Source organism: Hyperoodon ampullatus, assembly GCF_949752795.1.
Source record: "Hyperoodon ampullatus genome assembly, chromosome: 14".
Taxonomy (NCBI): domain Eukaryota; kingdom Metazoa; phylum Chordata; class Mammalia; order Artiodactyla; family Ziphiidae; genus Hyperoodon; species Hyperoodon ampullatus.
Genome location: NC_136927.1, coordinates 49836125 through 49853676, shown reverse-complemented (window position 1 = coordinate 49853676; position 17552 = coordinate 49836125). Strand labels below are relative to the sequence as shown.

At 45.3% G+C, this 17552-nt stretch overlaps 1 protein-coding gene across 1 annotated transcript in view; it reads left to right on the top strand.

Annotated features, from left to right (window-relative positions):
* Nucleotides 1-7876: 7876 nt before the first annotated feature.
* Nucleotides 7877-17552, top strand: part of RCC1L (RCC1 like) — a gene marked incomplete at its 5' end in the record, with an annotated part of 40132 nt that continues 30456 nt past the window's right edge. Inside the window, one exon of the mRNA XM_079720156.1 lies at nt 7877-8191. Coding sequence (XP_079576282.1) covers nt 7877-8191 — 315 coding nt within the window. The remainder of the gene's footprint in view (nt 8192-17552) is intronic.

Sequence of the window (17552 nt, the reverse complement as noted above, 5' to 3'; positions counted from 1 at the left end):
ATATAAGACTAATAATTAAGTTCACTCTTTCCTAAACTAGGGACTATCATATCAGCTACCCCAAGTGACAAAGAAATTAGAACGTCTACAGGAAAATGTCCTTATGGGTCGGGGGAAGATTTAGTCTGGCTAACAGTTCACAGACATTTTAATACTTTGGGATAGCTGGTATTTTGCTGTAGAATCATCTTTTCTGAATAGCAATTTGGACAAAAATGTAAGTACTTGCCAGCATACAGCCAGTATATAAAACCAACCAGGCTTTGATAGTAAAATACAAAAGCCCAGTTGTGACTATAATCCAGGTCTCCTTTCGCCAAACCTGACTTTTAGGCTGTTTTATCCTGTTTCTCCGTTAGTGTGAGCCACAAAATTGATGGGCAAGCATCGCCACCCAGTGGCTATGGTTCACATTTGCAGAGTTTCTTACTGTGCCCTTTTGTTCCTAAATCTCAAACCAATAGTGCTTTCAGATATCCCTTAAAAGAAAAATGTTCTAGAAATTCAAGAAACCCATATAGGGTTATCAATTTTAAAATTCTGGCAAGTAAAGATTTTTAGGGCTTCCCTGGTGGCGCGGTGGTTGAGAGTCTGCCTGCCGATGCAGGGGACACGGGTTCGTGCCCCGGTCCGGGAAGATCCCACGTGCTGCGGAGCGGCTGGGCCCGTGAGCCATGACTGCTGAGCCTGCGCGCCCGGAGCCTGTGCTCCGCAGCGGGAGAGGCCACAACAGTGAGAGGCCCACATACCGCAAAAAAAAAAAAAAAAGATTTTTAAAAAGCCTACTAAATACCAGCATTGCCAGTTTTGTAAAAGAACAGTTATTTAAAACCAAAAAATCGGGGCTTCCTTGGTGGCGCAGCGGTAGAGAGTCTGCCTGCCGATGCAGGGGACACGGGTTCATGCCCCGGTCCAGGAAGATCCCACATGCCGTGGAGCAGCTGGGCCTGTGAGCCATGGCCGCTGAGCCTGCGCGTCCGGAGCCTGTGCTCCGCAATGGGAGAGGCCACAACAGTGAGAGGCCCACGTACCGCAAAAAAAAAAAAAAAAAAAAAAAAAAAAAAAAACCAAAAAATCGGAGAGGCCATACACTAGATAACAGGACAGTCCTGCTTATGAAAGAACAGTTGAAAATTTATATGCATTTCATACATATATAAGTATATTATAACTATATTAATAATCAGAGGTGGTTAAACATCATTTCTGAGTGTGCCTGTGATGATGTTTCTAAAAGAGATGAGCATTTGTATTCGTGGCCTGAGTACAGACAATGGCCCTCCCCAATGTCCGTGGGCTTCATCCAGCCCATGGAGGGCCCCAATAGGACAAAAAGGTAGAGGAAGATTGAATGTTCTCTTTCTCTCTCTCTCTGCCTGTTTGACCCGGGACATCCGTCTTGCCCTGCCCTGGAACTGGGACTTAACGCCACTGTTGCTCTGGTTCTCAGGCCTTTGGGCTCTGACCGGAGCTACACCAGCAGCTTTTCTGAGTCTCCAGCTTGCAGATGGCAGATAAGGAGTTTCCTATTTTCCTATTGGTTCTATTTCTCTGGAGAACCCTCATACAATAATATTTACATGATTCTCCTTTATCGGTATATGTCTCAGCTTTATCAGTAAAAGCAGAGCTGGAGACAAAGTCTTGTACACAGAACCTTAATTTTGGAGGTATCAGGAGTGAGAGCAGGGAGAGTTAATGAGTAGTATTGTCCTTTCCATATAGAGGCAAACTGCCTTTGATCCCCTTTACCACTGGGATTGAAAAGAACCCGTTCACTGGATCAGTATCCCCTGGGAAGTTCAGAAACCATATTGATCTGTTCCAGTAAAATACTACCCCTGACTCAGCAGCTATGACTGGACTAAGCACTTGGCTAAGTTTATAGTAGTTTACAGTTGTCTGCCATAACCCATCTGGTGTTTGCAGGGGTCAAACATGTGAACTAGATGGACACGTGATGGGAACCACCACTTCTGAGTCCTTCACGTCTTAGAAGTTGGTGCTCAAGTCTACAATTCCACCTGGGATGCAGTATGTCTTCTCCTTTAATACTTCCTGGGTCAAGACAGGGTGAGGGAACCAATGTGAGCTGCTAAGAATGTCTGTCCCAACTGTGTAACTGGGAACCAGGGAAATAGCCACAGGGTGGGTGTGTGGACACATTTGACCCCCTGTGGGACATACTTGCACCTGGCTCCAGGTGCCCTCACTCTAACTGGGGCCTTGTTGGTGTTTCAGGTCCTATGGTGTCAGTGTCAACTCAGACCCTCTATCCAGCTCTTGGGAGATCTGATTCTCGTTTCTCCAGTGGATGGTAACTCTGGTAAGTAACCACAGGTGCCTTTGGGAAATGATAAAGAGAATATTTATTGATGCTACTGTAGTGGCTCTGCAGGGTCCTTCCTCAAGTGGACCCAGCCTCTGCTATAATTGCTGGACTGTGGTCTGAGAACTGGGTTAGATCCTAAAACCGGGTGAGAGATTGATTTTCATTGTACTAACCAATGTCAGCCTTCTGCTCACCAGAATTTTTTCCAGTTATACAAGGCAAGAAAGCACCCTAGCTGTCTGTGCTTCCATCTTATCCCTTGGAATACCGTGGTCAGATAGCCACGCCACAGATCACCGGTGCCAGACACTACAGTTGCCATTCTGCCCTTGCCTCTCATTCTACCAAGTCCATCCACCTTGCTTCTGATGGCAAAGTCCAGCCGCCTGGCTCTGCTGCTCTGGAACCTACCATCGTCTTTGGGAGTCTAGTTTTAGAGCACCATCTGCTACTGTCACCCTAGCCTAGGCACTCCGAGCTTCTCAGAGATGCTAGAGCTTCCTCACCAGTACATCTCTTATTGCCTTAGTGACGGAAGAGTCCTCTGGACCCTCGCAGGGTGGATTAATCCGCTTTAACATTCCCACCTCCCCGAGCTTTTTGACTCTTCTCTCTTCCAGGGATTTCCAGCATCTCCACCTCATTTATTGATACTGTTGTCATATGTAAGCTTCACAGAGCCATCCCAGCAGCATTAGAATTGGCTCCTTGCCAGGATGTTAAATCCTGAAGGAGCTGGCCCCGTGTCAGCAAACTCTCTCCATCCATTCTTTTATTCTGCAGTTCTGGTCCAACACCCTAAAGGTACACATGCACCCACACATATTCCCTAGTCCTGTTGAGCCCAGTACTGCAATTCTGTCAGTGAGTAAGCTGTTTCCTCTTACAACAGGGACTGCTCTTCCTCACTCAGGTTCTGCTGAGACCTGACTGAATATCGGTCTGGCAGCAATGAGGTGAAGTGGGTTGCACCTTGAGGAGGATAAGCGTCATCTCGTGCGGCATCTACTCAGCTGGAGTCTTAGCATGGTATCCAGGCGAGGGGAGGCTGCTCCCCTATATCAAAGGAGAGGGGGGCGTTTCTGCTGGACTGGAAATTAGAGTGGGGGCGGCGTCTGTGTTGTAATATTCTCAGGTGCGCGGTCCCGGTGCCCCATCCCAATCTCAAGTTCCCACCCCTTTGCTATCGGGGTTTGACTTCAGCATAGGAGACCTGCCAAGGCCTCCTCTGCAGCTCTGTCACCCTGAAATCCCAGGCCTCTGGCTCCTTTTTGGCTGCAGGAGATGAAAGTATTTTTAAACAGCATCATGGAGGCCAGTTGGTTTTCTCAGCATGCCCCAAGTGAAGAGCTGGCTGATCTAAACCTGTCACTCTTTCTTCAAGGCTTCCTACACAGTTAACAAGGCCAGCTAACTCCACAAACTTACAATTACTATTACCCCCATACTATTCGTATCATAGAGATACAGCTTAACCAAATGCTCTGAGTCTGCCTGCACCTCATCCCTCCACCTCAAGTAAAAAGAGCCTTAGTAATCATGATGCTACAGCAAGCCAGGGGTTATCACCACCCCACTTCAGGTGCCAATTGTTTTAGCTTGTGTCCTTCCCCAAACAGAGCCTTACATAAAGACTTGCTCCCTGGGGGCTTACTTGGGAGGTGATCGTAGGGAAGAGGAGAGAGGGAATGGCAAGAGTCACGCAGGAAAAGCAGATGTAAGGGTCACCATTGAGGCTGCCGCTGGGGTCAGCGGGTCCTGATTCTGCCAGGATCCTGAGAAGTGCACAGGGGGCCTCCCTGAATAGACCTCAGTGGTGGCATTTATCCCTTGGCTCCTAAGCCCATTGGTTGAAGTTTGCCTCTAGGATGTTAATTCCCCCTCTTTTCCAGATTGCATGTGTGTATGGGCCCTGTGAGCTCCTTTCTGTGTCTGAGGCATCTGTGGAGTTTTTGGTAGAAATTTTAAAATGCCTGGCACGCACATGGGACAAGAAGCTTGAAGAGAGTCAAAGCTTGCGTGGAACTGCTCATCCTCCCATGTTAGAGATGTCAGACTAAGGACGAGAGGGGTGACTGAGGACCCTGGATGCACCTGTTCCCATACTATCTATAGAGTCAAAAATTCAGGTAAAAGCCCCAAACTTTACCATGGCCCAAAGGCCAAAGGTGATCTGCTGCCCTTCTTCCTCCATCCTTCCAACCTCGTCTCCTACCTCTGTCCACCGCCTCACTCAGCTCTAACCACCCTCCCCTCCGTGTGTGTGGTGGTGGGGCTCCCAGACACACTCCCTGTGTGGTCAGTTAGCATTTAATCGGAGTAGCCACGCACCAGAGGCAGCTCCCAGGAGCCTCCAGGCAGCTCTCTTTCCATCAACGCTGGAGGGGTTGCTGATTAGCTTAATGAATGTTAGAAATGGGTTTAGTGAAATTAGTGGCTTGTTAGTTGGTGTATCAAAGTCCAGTGAGGAGACAGAAACCACCTTGTGATTTGAACAGAGAAGGTTTAATATGAAGAATTATTAATGATAACAAGAGCTTGGCTGGTATGAAGAGAACTCTAAAGAATACAGGAATGGTAGACAGAGGGAGGAGCCCCCGCCACTAGGGCTGAGCCAGGCTACCCCAGAAAGAGGCCACCCCCCAGAGCTGAGACCCAGACCTCGTTGGGAAAGGCTCACCCATGGCTCACTGAATGGTAGGGGTCTCACTGAGAGGTAGCTACCTTTCCTGCTAGCAGAGGTCACAGGAAATGTGCACTCTGGAACTTTACAGAAATCCACTCTCTTGGGGGCCAAGGAAGGTCTTCCACGGGGAGGTGCTTCATAGGAGGCACTTGGCCATGACAGTGCCCGAGGGGGCTGCTGGGGGAGCTGCTGTCCACCCTGCGCTGCTCGCCACCGCCTGCGGCAGCAGCTGCCTGCTGGTGGTTGTCGTCGCTGGTTGGGCGGCTGAAGTAGCGGCACTTTCCGTCCCCAGTTGTGGGCATTTGTCTCCTCCAGTTTGGAGCAATTGAAGATGCATGGTGGGGCACCAGCGCTCCCCCTACAGGCCTGTCCCGATTCCAATTTTAGCTGAGTTTCTTGAATTAATTCCACACCTGGAAGGAATCCAGTTTTATTGTACTATCAAGACCAGTTCAAATTACTTTGTTGTCCTGGAATGTGCTTTGTAGTCATTTCTGTGAAACATGTTTTTACCGTTCTGTGGTGAAATGTGGCTGGTGTTTTACCCTTCTGTGGGGCTGTTTTATAGAGGGTGATGGGGGAAAACTGACTGATACGATGGTAGCTGTGAGACTGCTCCTCAAAGGCCTCCAACTACAGTGAATGTAATTAACCAAAGCTGTGAAATCTATCCTCTGTTTGCAGTGAGGTCATGCTTTCCTTGCACTGCTCCCAGTGACTGAATGAGGCAGGAAGAGACACTTGGGCAGACCAGATCCTGGGAGGCATGGATTCCTCTGATGGTTATCTTGGGCTCCAGCACTCCCCAGTGACCTTACCAAGTCTTCCTTAGACTGTACAGCAGCAGCCACAGGACACTTTTATCCAGGCTTCCCTCTTCCTCTCCCTCATTTATTTATTTATAAATTTATTTATCTATTTTTGGCTGTATTGGGTCTTCGTTGCTGCGCACAGGATTTCTCTAGTTGTGGTGAGTAGGGGCTACTCTTCGTTGCGGTGCGCAGGCGTCTCATTGTGGTGTTTTCTCTTGTTGCAGAGCACGGGCTCTACATGCGTGGGCTCAGTAGTTGTGGCTTGCCAGCTCTAGAGTGCAGGCTCAGTAGTTGTGGCACAGGGGCTTAGTTGCTCTGTGGCACGTGGGATCATCCCGGACCGGGGATTGAACCCGTGTCTTCTGCATTGGCAGGCGGATTCTTAACCATTGCGCCACCAGGGAAGTCCCTCTCCCTCATTTAGAGTCAGACTTGTATCGTGGCCTGATGGCTCTCCCAGCTTTCTGAGCACCTCCCTTCCCCTTTTTCTCTTACAGAGATATTTTCCCTAATAAAATCCTTGCCTATCTAATCCCACCGAGGCCTTGTGGAATTAAAGAACCTCGGTTAAAATTGGAGTCAGGACGGGACTGTAGGGGGAGCTCTTATGCCCCACCGTGCATCTTCAATTACTCCAAACAGGAAGAGACAAATGCCCACATCTGGGACAGGAAGATGCCTCTACCCAACCAATGAGAAGCCACTATACTTTGGACTCCCAGCTTCCTCCAGTGGACTCTTTGGTTATCACAGCGCCTCCCAATTACCCACTTTTCCATATAAAAGCAAGTTCCCTTTCGTTGTTCTCCGGATTTGCCTGTGGTCTGTTTGTATTTCTCAATTTGCAGTTTCTCTTCTTATTCCTAAATAACCTCACTTTTGCTGGCAAAATACTGGCTATTACATTATTAAAGTTGATACAGGTATCGAGCATATAAAGAGGAGAGAAAAACAAGAGGAGGGAAAAAGAGACAGTTTGCTCTCAGCATTTGGGACTAATATTCGGGAATGACTGTCATAGATCATAATGGGCTGCAAGAGATCCTACAGGCCATGAAGTTCAAAAATTCCTTTCATGTATTGATTTTTTAAAAATATCTCCTCATTTTAGAGGTGAGATCCAGAGAAGGGAGACAACTTCCCAACATCACGGGACAAGTCAGTAGCAGAGCCAGGACAGGAACCCAGGTCCCCAGACTCGCAAATCATTCATGAGGGCATGCCTTGTTCCTGGCTGCATGCTAAACTCTAGTACAAAACTGGTGAGGACAACCTGAATGAAGTTCTTGCCTTCGTGGAACTTCAAAGGAGGTGCTCCAGCTGGACGTTAGAAGGCGAGTAGGAGTTTGCTAGACACCTGCAGGGAGAAGTGGGCAGTGGGAAGGGCATTCAAGGCGCTGTGTGCAAAGGAAGGCCTGAAACATCCCTGGGATTCAGAAATTACAAGTAGAGCCACCTGCCTTAAGTGGAGTGATGGGCTGGGGGGCGAGGTGACGCTTGGAGGAGGATGCACTGTCGAAGACAGCAGGGAGCTCTCTGTGGCTGGAGCGCCGACTGAGCGGCGTGGGAGCGGGAACAGAGGCAACAGGGCCGGGTAAAAAGTGTCGAGGGGCAGAGGATAGGGGAGAGCAGCGCTACGCTGGAGTCGCGCAGAGTGGGCAACCTCTTAAATTTTACTCCTGCTGATTACCAAAAAGCAAAGGGCCTTTGCAAAATGAGAGCGCCCACCAGAGCCGGGAAGGTGCTCAGCAAACACGCGCTGTGCGGGAAGGCGAGTGAGTTCAGGCCGGCTGCCGGAGCTCGGAGAAAGGTCGCGCACTAAGTCGGTAGGGCCGGGACGGGTCCCCTAGGTCGTGTCACTCAGGAACCGGCGATACCAGGCTCCGCCCAGTCCAGCCCAGCCCTCCAGCCTCCCTGAGCCATTGGCTGCCCTCAAGACCTTTGCTTTCAGCCAATAGTAAACGTGGCCGCAGGCTCTTCTGCCGGGGGAGGTCAAAGGTCGCCAATATGGCGGCGCCCAGGAACGGCTGAGGCGTGTAGCGGAGGATGGCGCTGGCGGCGGGAGCTCGCCTGGGGCGCCGGCTGAGCGGGCCGGGGCCGTGGCGCGGACACTGGACGGCGGCCGGGCGCTCGCGGAGCCGGCGCGAGACGGCGGAGGCCGAGGCGGACGCGCCCGTGTTCCAGTACGTGGGCGAGCGCGCGACCCGCGCCGACCGCATTTTCGTGTGGGGCTTCAGCTTCTCCGGGGCACTGGGCGTGCCCACCTTCGTGCTGCCCGGCTCCGGGCCCCAGCCCCGCGCCGGCTCGCGGCCGCGACGCAGGATCCAGGCCGTGCCCTACCGCCTGGAGCTGGACCAAAAGGTGAGGACTTCGGCTCCCTCCATTCCTCCCTCCGTGCTGGCCTCCGGTCTCGGCCGCGCCTCCCGAGGCACTCGGCCCTCTCGGAGAGGTTGGCGACGCTGGGTGGCCAAACTTCGGAGAGCACGACCCTCGAGCGGGCTGCCGGAGGGGAGTGCGTTAGGGCGCTGCCAGCATGTACCGAGTGGCCGAAACGTGCCAGGTGTTGCGTCCGGCCCGCGTCATTCGGGAGTTGGGGTTGTTGCCACAGTTACGGGGGAGGAAAGGGAGGCTCGGAGAAGTTATGAGACAGGCCCACGGCCCCCCAGCTGGCAGGTGTTCGTACTTTGGGATTCGCCTTCGGGCCAATCAGACCCCAGAAGTTCTGCTGTTAGGAAAGCCGACTTCAAAAGGTCAGAGAAAGCGTGGGCCGGCTGGGGTCGGTGAACAATTCGGAAAGAAAATGTTAACTGGAGCAGTAACAGGAATGAGAGGAAGGATGAAAGGTCTAAACACACTGGAATGGTTGTACAGGAGTCCCCTGAGTTGACTCAGATTTGAAACGATGCAGCAAAGAACAGCTACCGGAGGGCGGCTTATCTCGACAGCTAACATCCAGAAAAGCAAAAACGGATGTTTAGGATAGGTTCTTGCTTGGCGTGGTTGTGGACGTCTTGGTGGGTGGTGAAAAAGAAGCAGATTTGACCAGTTTGGCTTCTGACTTCTCTGTCAAGCATAACAAATGATCTTTTGCCCTAAAAGAGGAGATAGAGAGAGCCAGGGAATTTAAGCTCCAGAGGAATGAAAAGTTGGCTTTGACTTCTTAATATTGAGTTGTGAGAGTTATTTATGTATTCTGGATATAGGTACTTTATCACACATATGATGTGCAAATGTTCTCTGCCAGTCCATGGATTTTCTTTTTATTTTTTTAATAGTGTCATTTGGAGAGAAAAAGTTTTTAATTTTAATGAAGTTCAGTTGATCAGTTTTTCTGCTGTGGATTATGCTTTTGGTATATCTAAGAAATCTTTGCCTAACCCAAGATCACAAAGATAATTTTCCTCTGTTTTTGTCTGGGAACTTCATAGTTTGAGTTCTCATATTTATGTCTATGAGACAGTCATTTGAATTGATTTTTGTGTATGGTGTGGGATAAGGGGCTTTTTGGATGTGGCTATCCAATTGTCCTATCACTAGTTGAAAACACTATCCTTTATTAAATAGTCTTGACACCTTTGTGAAAATCGGTTGATGGTAAATGTAAGGCTTTGTTTCTGAACTCTCAGTTCTGTTCCATTGATTTATATGTTTATCCTTATGCTAAAATTATACTCTCTTGATTACTGTAGCTTTATAATTGGTTTTTAAATTGGGAGATGTTAAGCTTTGGCTCTTCTGGGTCTTTTGCTTTTCCATACAAATTTTAATATTAGCTTGTCAATTTCTGCAAAACTACCTGCTGGGATTTTGGTAGTGATTACACTGAATCTGTAGATCAATTTGGGCACAAGTGCCATCTAAGTAATTTTAAGTCTTTCAATCTATAAACATGAAATGTCTCCCCATTTACTTGGGTCTTTAATTTCTTTCAACTATGTTTTTGTACTTTTCAGTATGCAAGTCTTGCATGTCTTTTGTTAAATTTATTCCTAAGTGTTTTTTTCTTTTTGATGTTCTTTTGAATAGAATTGTATTCTTAAGTTCATTTTTGGAGCGTTAATTGCTTTTACATAGTAATACAATTTGTTTTTGTATATTGACTTAATATTTTGTGACTTTACTGAACTTCCTTATTAGTTATATAGATTTTTGTGTATTCCTTAGGGTTTTATACATACAGGATCATATTGTCTGGTTGTCTGTGAATAAAGACGGTTTTACATCTTCATTTCCAGTTTGAAACTTTTGATTTCTTTTTCTTACCTGACTGCACTGGATAGAACCTTCAGTGTAGCAGTGGATTGAAGTGACATCCTTGCCTTGTTCCTGATATTAGGGAGATAGTATTCAGTCTTTCATCTATAATTATGACATTAGCTATAAGTTTTTCATAGATACCTTTTGTCAAGTTGAGGAAGTTCCCTTTTTGTCCTGCTTTGTTCAGAGTTTTTCTTTTCTTTTTCTTTTTTAAAAAAATCATGACTAGGGATTAGATTTTTGTCAAACACTTTTTCTGTGTCTGTTTCTGTGATCATGTATTTTTTGTCTCTTATTCTATTAATTGGATATATTACATTAACTGATCTTTGGATATTAAACCAGCCTTGCATTCCTAGGATAAATTCCACTCGATTGTGGTGAATAATCCCTTTTGTACATTGCTGGATTTGGTTGCTAATATTTTGTTAAGGACTTTTTTGTTGTTTTTTTCTTGTGATGTCCTCCTTGTCTGCTTATGGTATCAGGGTATTACTGGCCTCATAAAATGAGTTTCTGGAAAGGTTTGTAAAGAATTGGTATTATTTCTTGTTTTAATGTTTGGTAGAGTTCACCAGTGAAGTAAGTCATCTGGACCTGGGCTTTTCTTTATAGAAAGAGTTTTTTTTATTACTAATTCAATATTTAAAAACTTGTTACAGGTATATTAAATTTTTTATTTCTTCTTGAGTCAGCTTTGGTACTTTGTGTCTTTCTGAGAATTTGTTTGTTTTGTGCCAGTTATCTAATTGTTGGCATAAAGTTGTTGATAGTATTCGCTTATAATCTAAATTTCTGTAGGGTTGGCAGGTTGGTGATGTCCCCTCTTTCATTGCTGATTTTGGTAATTTATATTTTCTCTCTTTTTACCTTGGTCAGTCTAGCTAAAGATTTGTCAGCTTTGTTAATCTTTTGAAAGAACCAACATTTAGTTTAATTCAGTTTTTGGTATTGTTTTCCTGTTTCATTGATTTCCAGTTGAATTTTTATAATTTTATCCCTCTGCTTGCTTTGGATTTAGTTTGCTTTTCTTTTCTAGTTTCTTTTGCTGGAAGGTTAGGCTATTGTTGAGGTCTTTCTTCTTTTGTAATGTAGGTGCTTATAGCTATAATTTTTTCTTTAAACACTGTTTAGCTGCAGCCCATAAATTCTGTTATGTTGTATTTTGATCTTTATTCACCTTATTTTGCGATTTCCTATGTGATTACTTCTTTGACCCATGAGTTATTTGGAAGTGCTTAATTTCCAAATATTTATGTTTTCCCTAATTTCTTTATTCATTGATATCCAATTTAATTCTGTTGTGGTTACAGAACATACTTTAATTTCAGTCCTTTTAAATGTATTGTGACTTTGTTTTATAGCCTAGCATATGGTCTGTCCTGGAGAATGTTCCATGTGTGTTTGAAAAGTATGTGTATTCTGTTGTTGTTTGGGTGGAGTGTTCTATAGATGTCAAGGTCAAGTTGGTTGATAGCTTCTTGGTTAACCTGTTGTTTGCTCCAGCTATTATCCACCAGTATCTAGGCAACTGCAGTGTTCATCATTGGTCTCTGACAGTTTTCAACAAACATCCCTGGGGAAAAGGCTGTTTACCCTGGATGATAGATAACTGGGTCAGATCAGATAAATAGAGCCTTGTGCTTGGGGTCTTACAGGGAACCACTAGATAGATCAAATGAGAATTCCCTAGGAATGGGGCTTTGAAATTTCTCCAATCCCATTTTGTCTCCTCCAGTGGCTTCCAGACTGCTGGTTTTCACTATAATTGTGAGCTGTTGGTTTTCAGGACCTGAGAAGAGGTGGATGGGAATAGGTCAAGTTAAAATGCTGCAAAGCTTGCTGTTCTGAGATTCAGCTGCTTTTCTTAAGTAACATTCCCCAGATTGCTTTAAGTCCTTGGTTAATTTCCAGAGTTCTGAAAGAATTGTTTCTGAGAATGTTTGCCAGTGTTCTTATTGCTCCACCATTTTCACTGATGTCCCTAAATCCATGTCCTTTTTTTTTTAAAATTGAACTATAGTAGATTTACAATGTTGTGTTAATTACTGCTGTACAGCACAACGTGGCTCAGTTATACATATATATCCTTTTTTAAAAAAATAAATTTATTTATTTTGTTTATTTTTGGCTGTGTTGTTTGTCTTCGTTGACGCGTGCAGGCTTTCTCTAGTGTCAAGCAGGGGCTGCTCTTCGTCCCGGTGTGCGGACTTCTCACTGCGGGGGCTTCTCTTGTTGTGGAGCACGGGCTCTAGGCCCGCGGGCTTCAGTAGTTTTGGCTCACGGGCTACAGAGCGCAGGCTCAGTATTTGTGGCGCATGGGCTTAGTTGCTCCGTGGCATGTGGGATCTTCCTGGACCAGGGCTCGAACCCATGTCTCCAGCATGGGCAGGCGGATTCTTAACCACTGTGCCACCAGGGAAGCCCCTATATTCTTTTTCATATTTTTTTCCATTATGGTTTATCACAGGATATTGAAGATAGTTCCTCGTGCTATACAGTAGGACCTTGTTGTTTATTCATCCTGTATATACTAGTTTGCATTTACTAATCCTAAACTCCCAATCCTTCCCTCCCCAACCCCCCAACTGGCAACAACAAATCTGTTCTCTATGTCTGTGAGTCTGTTTCTTTTTCCTAGATAAGTTCATTTGTGTCATATTTTAGAATTCATATATAAGTGATATCATATGGTATTTGTCTTTCTCTTTCTGACTTACTTTGCTTAGTATGATAATCTCAAGGTCCGTCCATGTTGCTGCAAATGGCATTATTTCACTCTTTTTTATGGTTAAGAATATTCCATTGTGTATATTTACCACATCTTCTTTATCCATTCATTTGTCGATGGACATTTAGGTTGTTTCCATGTCTTGGCTATTGTGAATAGTGCTGCTGTGAACATAGGGATGCATGTATCTTTTCAAATTATAGTTTTGTCTGGGTTATATGCCCAGGAGTGGGATTGCTGGATCATATGGCAACTCTATTTTTAGTTTTTTTTGAGGAACCTTCATACTGTTTTCCATAATGGCTGCACCAATTTACATTCCCGCCAACAGTATATGAGGGTTCCCTTTTCTCCACACCCTCTCCAACATTTATCATTTGTAGACTCTTTAATGATAGCCATTCTGACCAGTGTGACCTCATTGTATCAACAGTTTAAATTTGCATTTCTCTAATAATTAGCGACGATGAGCATCTTTTCATGTGCTCATTGGCCATCTGTATGTCTTATTTGGAGAAATGTCTGTTTAGGGCTTCTGCCTATTTTTTGATTGTCGATCCATGTCCTTTTTTTTTTTTTTTTTGCGGTACACGGGCCTCTCACCATTGTGGCCTCCCCCGTTGCGGAGCACAGGCTCCGGACGTGCAGGCTCAGCGGCCATGGCTCACGGGCCCAGCCGCTCCACAGCATGTGGGATCTTCCCTGACCGGGGCACGAACCCATGTCCCCTGCATCGGCAGGCAGACTCTCAATCACTGCGCCACCAGGGAAGCCCCCATGTCCTTTTTTAAAAAATTAATTTATTTATTTTTTATTTTTGGCTGTGTTGAGTCTTTGTTGCTGCACGTGGGCTTTCTCTAGTTGCAGTGAGCGGGGGCTACTCTATGTTGCAGTGTGCAGGCTTCTCATTGCAGTGGCTTCTCTTGTTGGGGAGCACGGGCTCTAGGCGCATGGGCTTCAGTAGTTGTGCTTCGCGGGTTCTAGAGTGCAGGCTCAGTAGTTATGGCGCACGGGCTTAGTTGCTCCACGGCATGTGGGATCTTCCCGGACCAGGGCTTGAACCCGTGTCCCCTGCATTGGCAGGCAGATTCTTAACCACTGCGCCACCAGGGAAGCACCATGTCCTTTTAATGTAATTACTAACATGGTTGGATTGCATCTGCCATTTTGCTATTTGTTTCTGTATGTCTTTTTTGTTTGTCAATTTTTCCTTTGCTGCCTTCTTTTGTGTTAAATAGGTATTTTTCTTTTGGACCCTTTAAATTCCTTTGTCAGGTGTTTTAATATGTTTTTTGAGTTTTTGTTTTTTTAGTGGTTGGTCTTGGGATTATAATATATAATTTATCATAATCTATTTTAGGTTAATAGTGACCTAATTCTGAAAGACTATAGCAACTTTGTTGCAGCATAGCCCCATTTCCTCCCATTTCCTCTTCTCTCCTTTGTGTGGTTATTGTGATATATATTACATCTTTATACGTTTTAAGCCCAACAGTACAATTTTATAATTATTATTTTATGCAGTTTTCTTTTTTTTTTTTTTTGCGGTACACGGGCCTCTCACCATTGTGGCCTTTCCCGTTGCGGAGCACAGGCTCCAGACCCGCAGGCTCAGCAGCCACGGCTCACGGGCCTAGCTGCTCCGTGGCATGTGGGATCTTCCCAGACCAGGGCTCAAACCCGTGCCCCCTGCATTGGCAGGTGGATTCTTAACCACTGCACCACCAGGGAAGCCCTCTTAGTACTTCTTAAAGCAGGTCTGCTAGCAGTGAATTCTCTCAGTCTTTGGGAATGTCTTTATTTCATCTGCATATTTTTTTTAAATGATAGTTTTGCTGGATATAGAATTCTTGGTTGACAGTTTTTGTCCTTCAGCACTTTGAGTGTGTCCTTCTACTCTGGTCTCCATTGTTTCTAATGAGAAGTTAACTGTTAATCTTATTGTTGTTCCCTTGTACTTGATGAATCCATTTTCTTTTGATGCTTTCAAAAATTTCTCTTTGTATTTCAAAAGTTTAACTGTGATTTGTTGAGCAAGTTTCATCTATGAGACTTATGGGTTTTTTTAATAAAATTTGGTAAGTTTTCTGCCATTACTTGAGTATTTTTTTCTGCCTCTTTCTTTCTCTCATGCCCTTTTGGAACTCTTGTTATGTAGGTGTTGATATACTTGATGTTATGTTTCAGGTCTCTGAGGCACTGTTCTTTTTTTTTCCAATGTTTCTTTTTTTTCCTGTTCTTCAGAATGAATAATTTCTATTGATATTTTTTTCAACTTAACGGATTCTTTCTTCTGCCATCTCAAATCTGCTGTTGAGCCTATATAGTGAATTTTAAAATTTGGTCAGTATACTTTACAACCCTAGAATTCCATTTAGGCTTTTAATGTTTTTATTTCTGTTTTCAGAGTCCATATTTGTTGGGCCATTGTTGTCATATTTTTCTTTAGTTCTTTAAATATGGTTTTAAAATATTCTTTGAACGATAGTTCAAACAATAGTTCACAAATCCAACATCTTGGTCCACTTAGTTACTCTTGGCTGCTTTCCTCCCTCAATATAGGTCACACTTTCTTGTTTCTTTGCATGTCTTGTACTTGTTTATTGAAAACTGGGCTCTTGGATATAACAACTTTGGATTCTGATATTATCTCTTTGAGTTCTTTGTTTTTGTTTTTTTTGGAGGTGGGGTAACTTTTCTGTAATTTAGGGAGTTAGTCTCCCCTGCTCTGCGTGGCCACTGACACCAGTGTCTTTGCTTGGGGTTTTTCTTTTGTTCCCCGTCCTAGCTCCCTTCCCCTCCCCGCGCTGCCTTTTTTTTTTTAAGCCGGGTTTCTTCAGGGTTGCCCCTTATCTGCATACCTTTGTGGTCAGCCAGTGAGTTGGGCAGAGGCTGTACTCAGACACCTTGAGCTTACAAGGTTTCTCTCCTTCACTTTTGATTCTGTGTGTGGTTTGGGGACATTGAAAGTTCAGCCTGATCTCAAGTCTGCCTCAACTTTTCTTTCCGCTGGGAGCTCCTATGTGCAGTTTCCCAGTCAGCCATGCTTGTGTGGAGAGCCTTCCATGGCTCTCTCATTTCTAGGATCTTCCCATTAAATTTCTGGCTGGTCTGCCTCCCCTCTTACCCTAGTCAGGATTGCAACCTCAGGCTCACTGAGTGGTGGATCTTCCTTGTTTATTTCCTGCTGAGTTTGCTGTGGAGCATGACTTTTCACCCTCTACCCCAAATTAAGTTTGTCCTTTCTGGTAACAAAGCTGATGGTTTTCATGGCCAGCTCTGCCCTTTTCTAACTTCTGTGCTGCCTGAGCTGGGGTAGATGGAGCAGCCCAGGACAAGAGGTCTACAAACCCCTGATATTCTTGCCTGTAGTTCTAGCATCCCTTCATGAGTAACTTCTTTTTTTTTTTTTTTTTTTTTTTGTGGTACGCGGGCCTCTCACTGCCGTGGCCTCTCCCGTTGTGGAGCACAGGCTCCGGACGCGCAGGCTCAGCGGCCATGGCTCACGGGCCCAGCCGCTCCGCGGCATGTGGGATCTTCCCCAACCAGGGCACGAACCCGTGTCCTCTGCATCGGCAGGCGGACTCTCAACCACTGCGCCACCAGGGAAGCCCCCATGAGTAACTTCTTGATTTATTTGCCTTTGATTGACTTCTGGAGCCCTGAAATGGTTGTGGGTTTGTTCTTTGCAGTTTTCTCCAGTTTTATACTTGTTGTTTGGGGAGAGATTCACTAACCTCTTCACACCACCATAGTTGGAAAGTCCCCTTCTGGCATATTATTATAAAAAACATTGCTTAATGCTGACTCTGTGTCAGGTATTGTTCAAAGTCTTTTCACATATTAGCAGATTTAATAATACAGTAGGTGCTTCCTAAATATTTGTTGAATGTTGAGTAAACAGATGAGAATAATCGTAGTGTGCTGGGCATCAGTTTTGGACTCACTTTTTTATGTTTCCTGCTGTGTGGTCAGGGGCTGGCTCCTCCCTCCCCAGTGGGTCATTTCTGTGGAGGTGGAGCCATTCCAGAAGGCCGGAGGACTGAGGGGTTTTTTTGGTTTGTTTGTTTGTTTTTTTCCTAATACAAGTGTACATGTATGTACCTTCCATGTGAATGTTACGAGGGAAAATGTCACAAGACAGAAGGAGGGATATAAAACTTTTAGATAACTTGATTAAACAAGTCATCAAATTTAAAAGAAGTATTTAGCTGGCTTTCTTCAAGAAATCCTGGAGTTGGGGTTCCCTGGTGGCGCTGTGGTTCAGAATCTGCCTGCCAGTGCAGGGGACATGGGTTCGAGCCCTGGTCTGGGAAGATCCCACATGCCACGGAGCAACTAAGCCCGTGCGCCACAGCTACTGAGCCTGTGCTCTAGAGTCCTCAAGCCACAAATACTGAAGCCCGCGTGCTCTAGAGCCCGTGCTCCACGACAAGAGAAGCCACCGCAATGAAAAGCCTGCGCACCACAGCGAAGAGTAGCCCCCGCTCACCGCAACTAAAGAAAGTCTGTGTAGCAACAAAGACCCAATGCAGCCATAAATAAATAAATAAATATTAAAAAAAAAAAAAAGAAATGCTGGAGTTAAAAAAAAAAAAAGAAAAATCGCACGTTTGTTCATTATTGGTGGAAAGCTGGCATTTTCGTGAGAATTAGGTTAGATATACATGTAGTCTCTGAGGTTGACTACATAGGCCTTTGGTAAACTGTAAACAACCAAGAGATGGTGGGGAA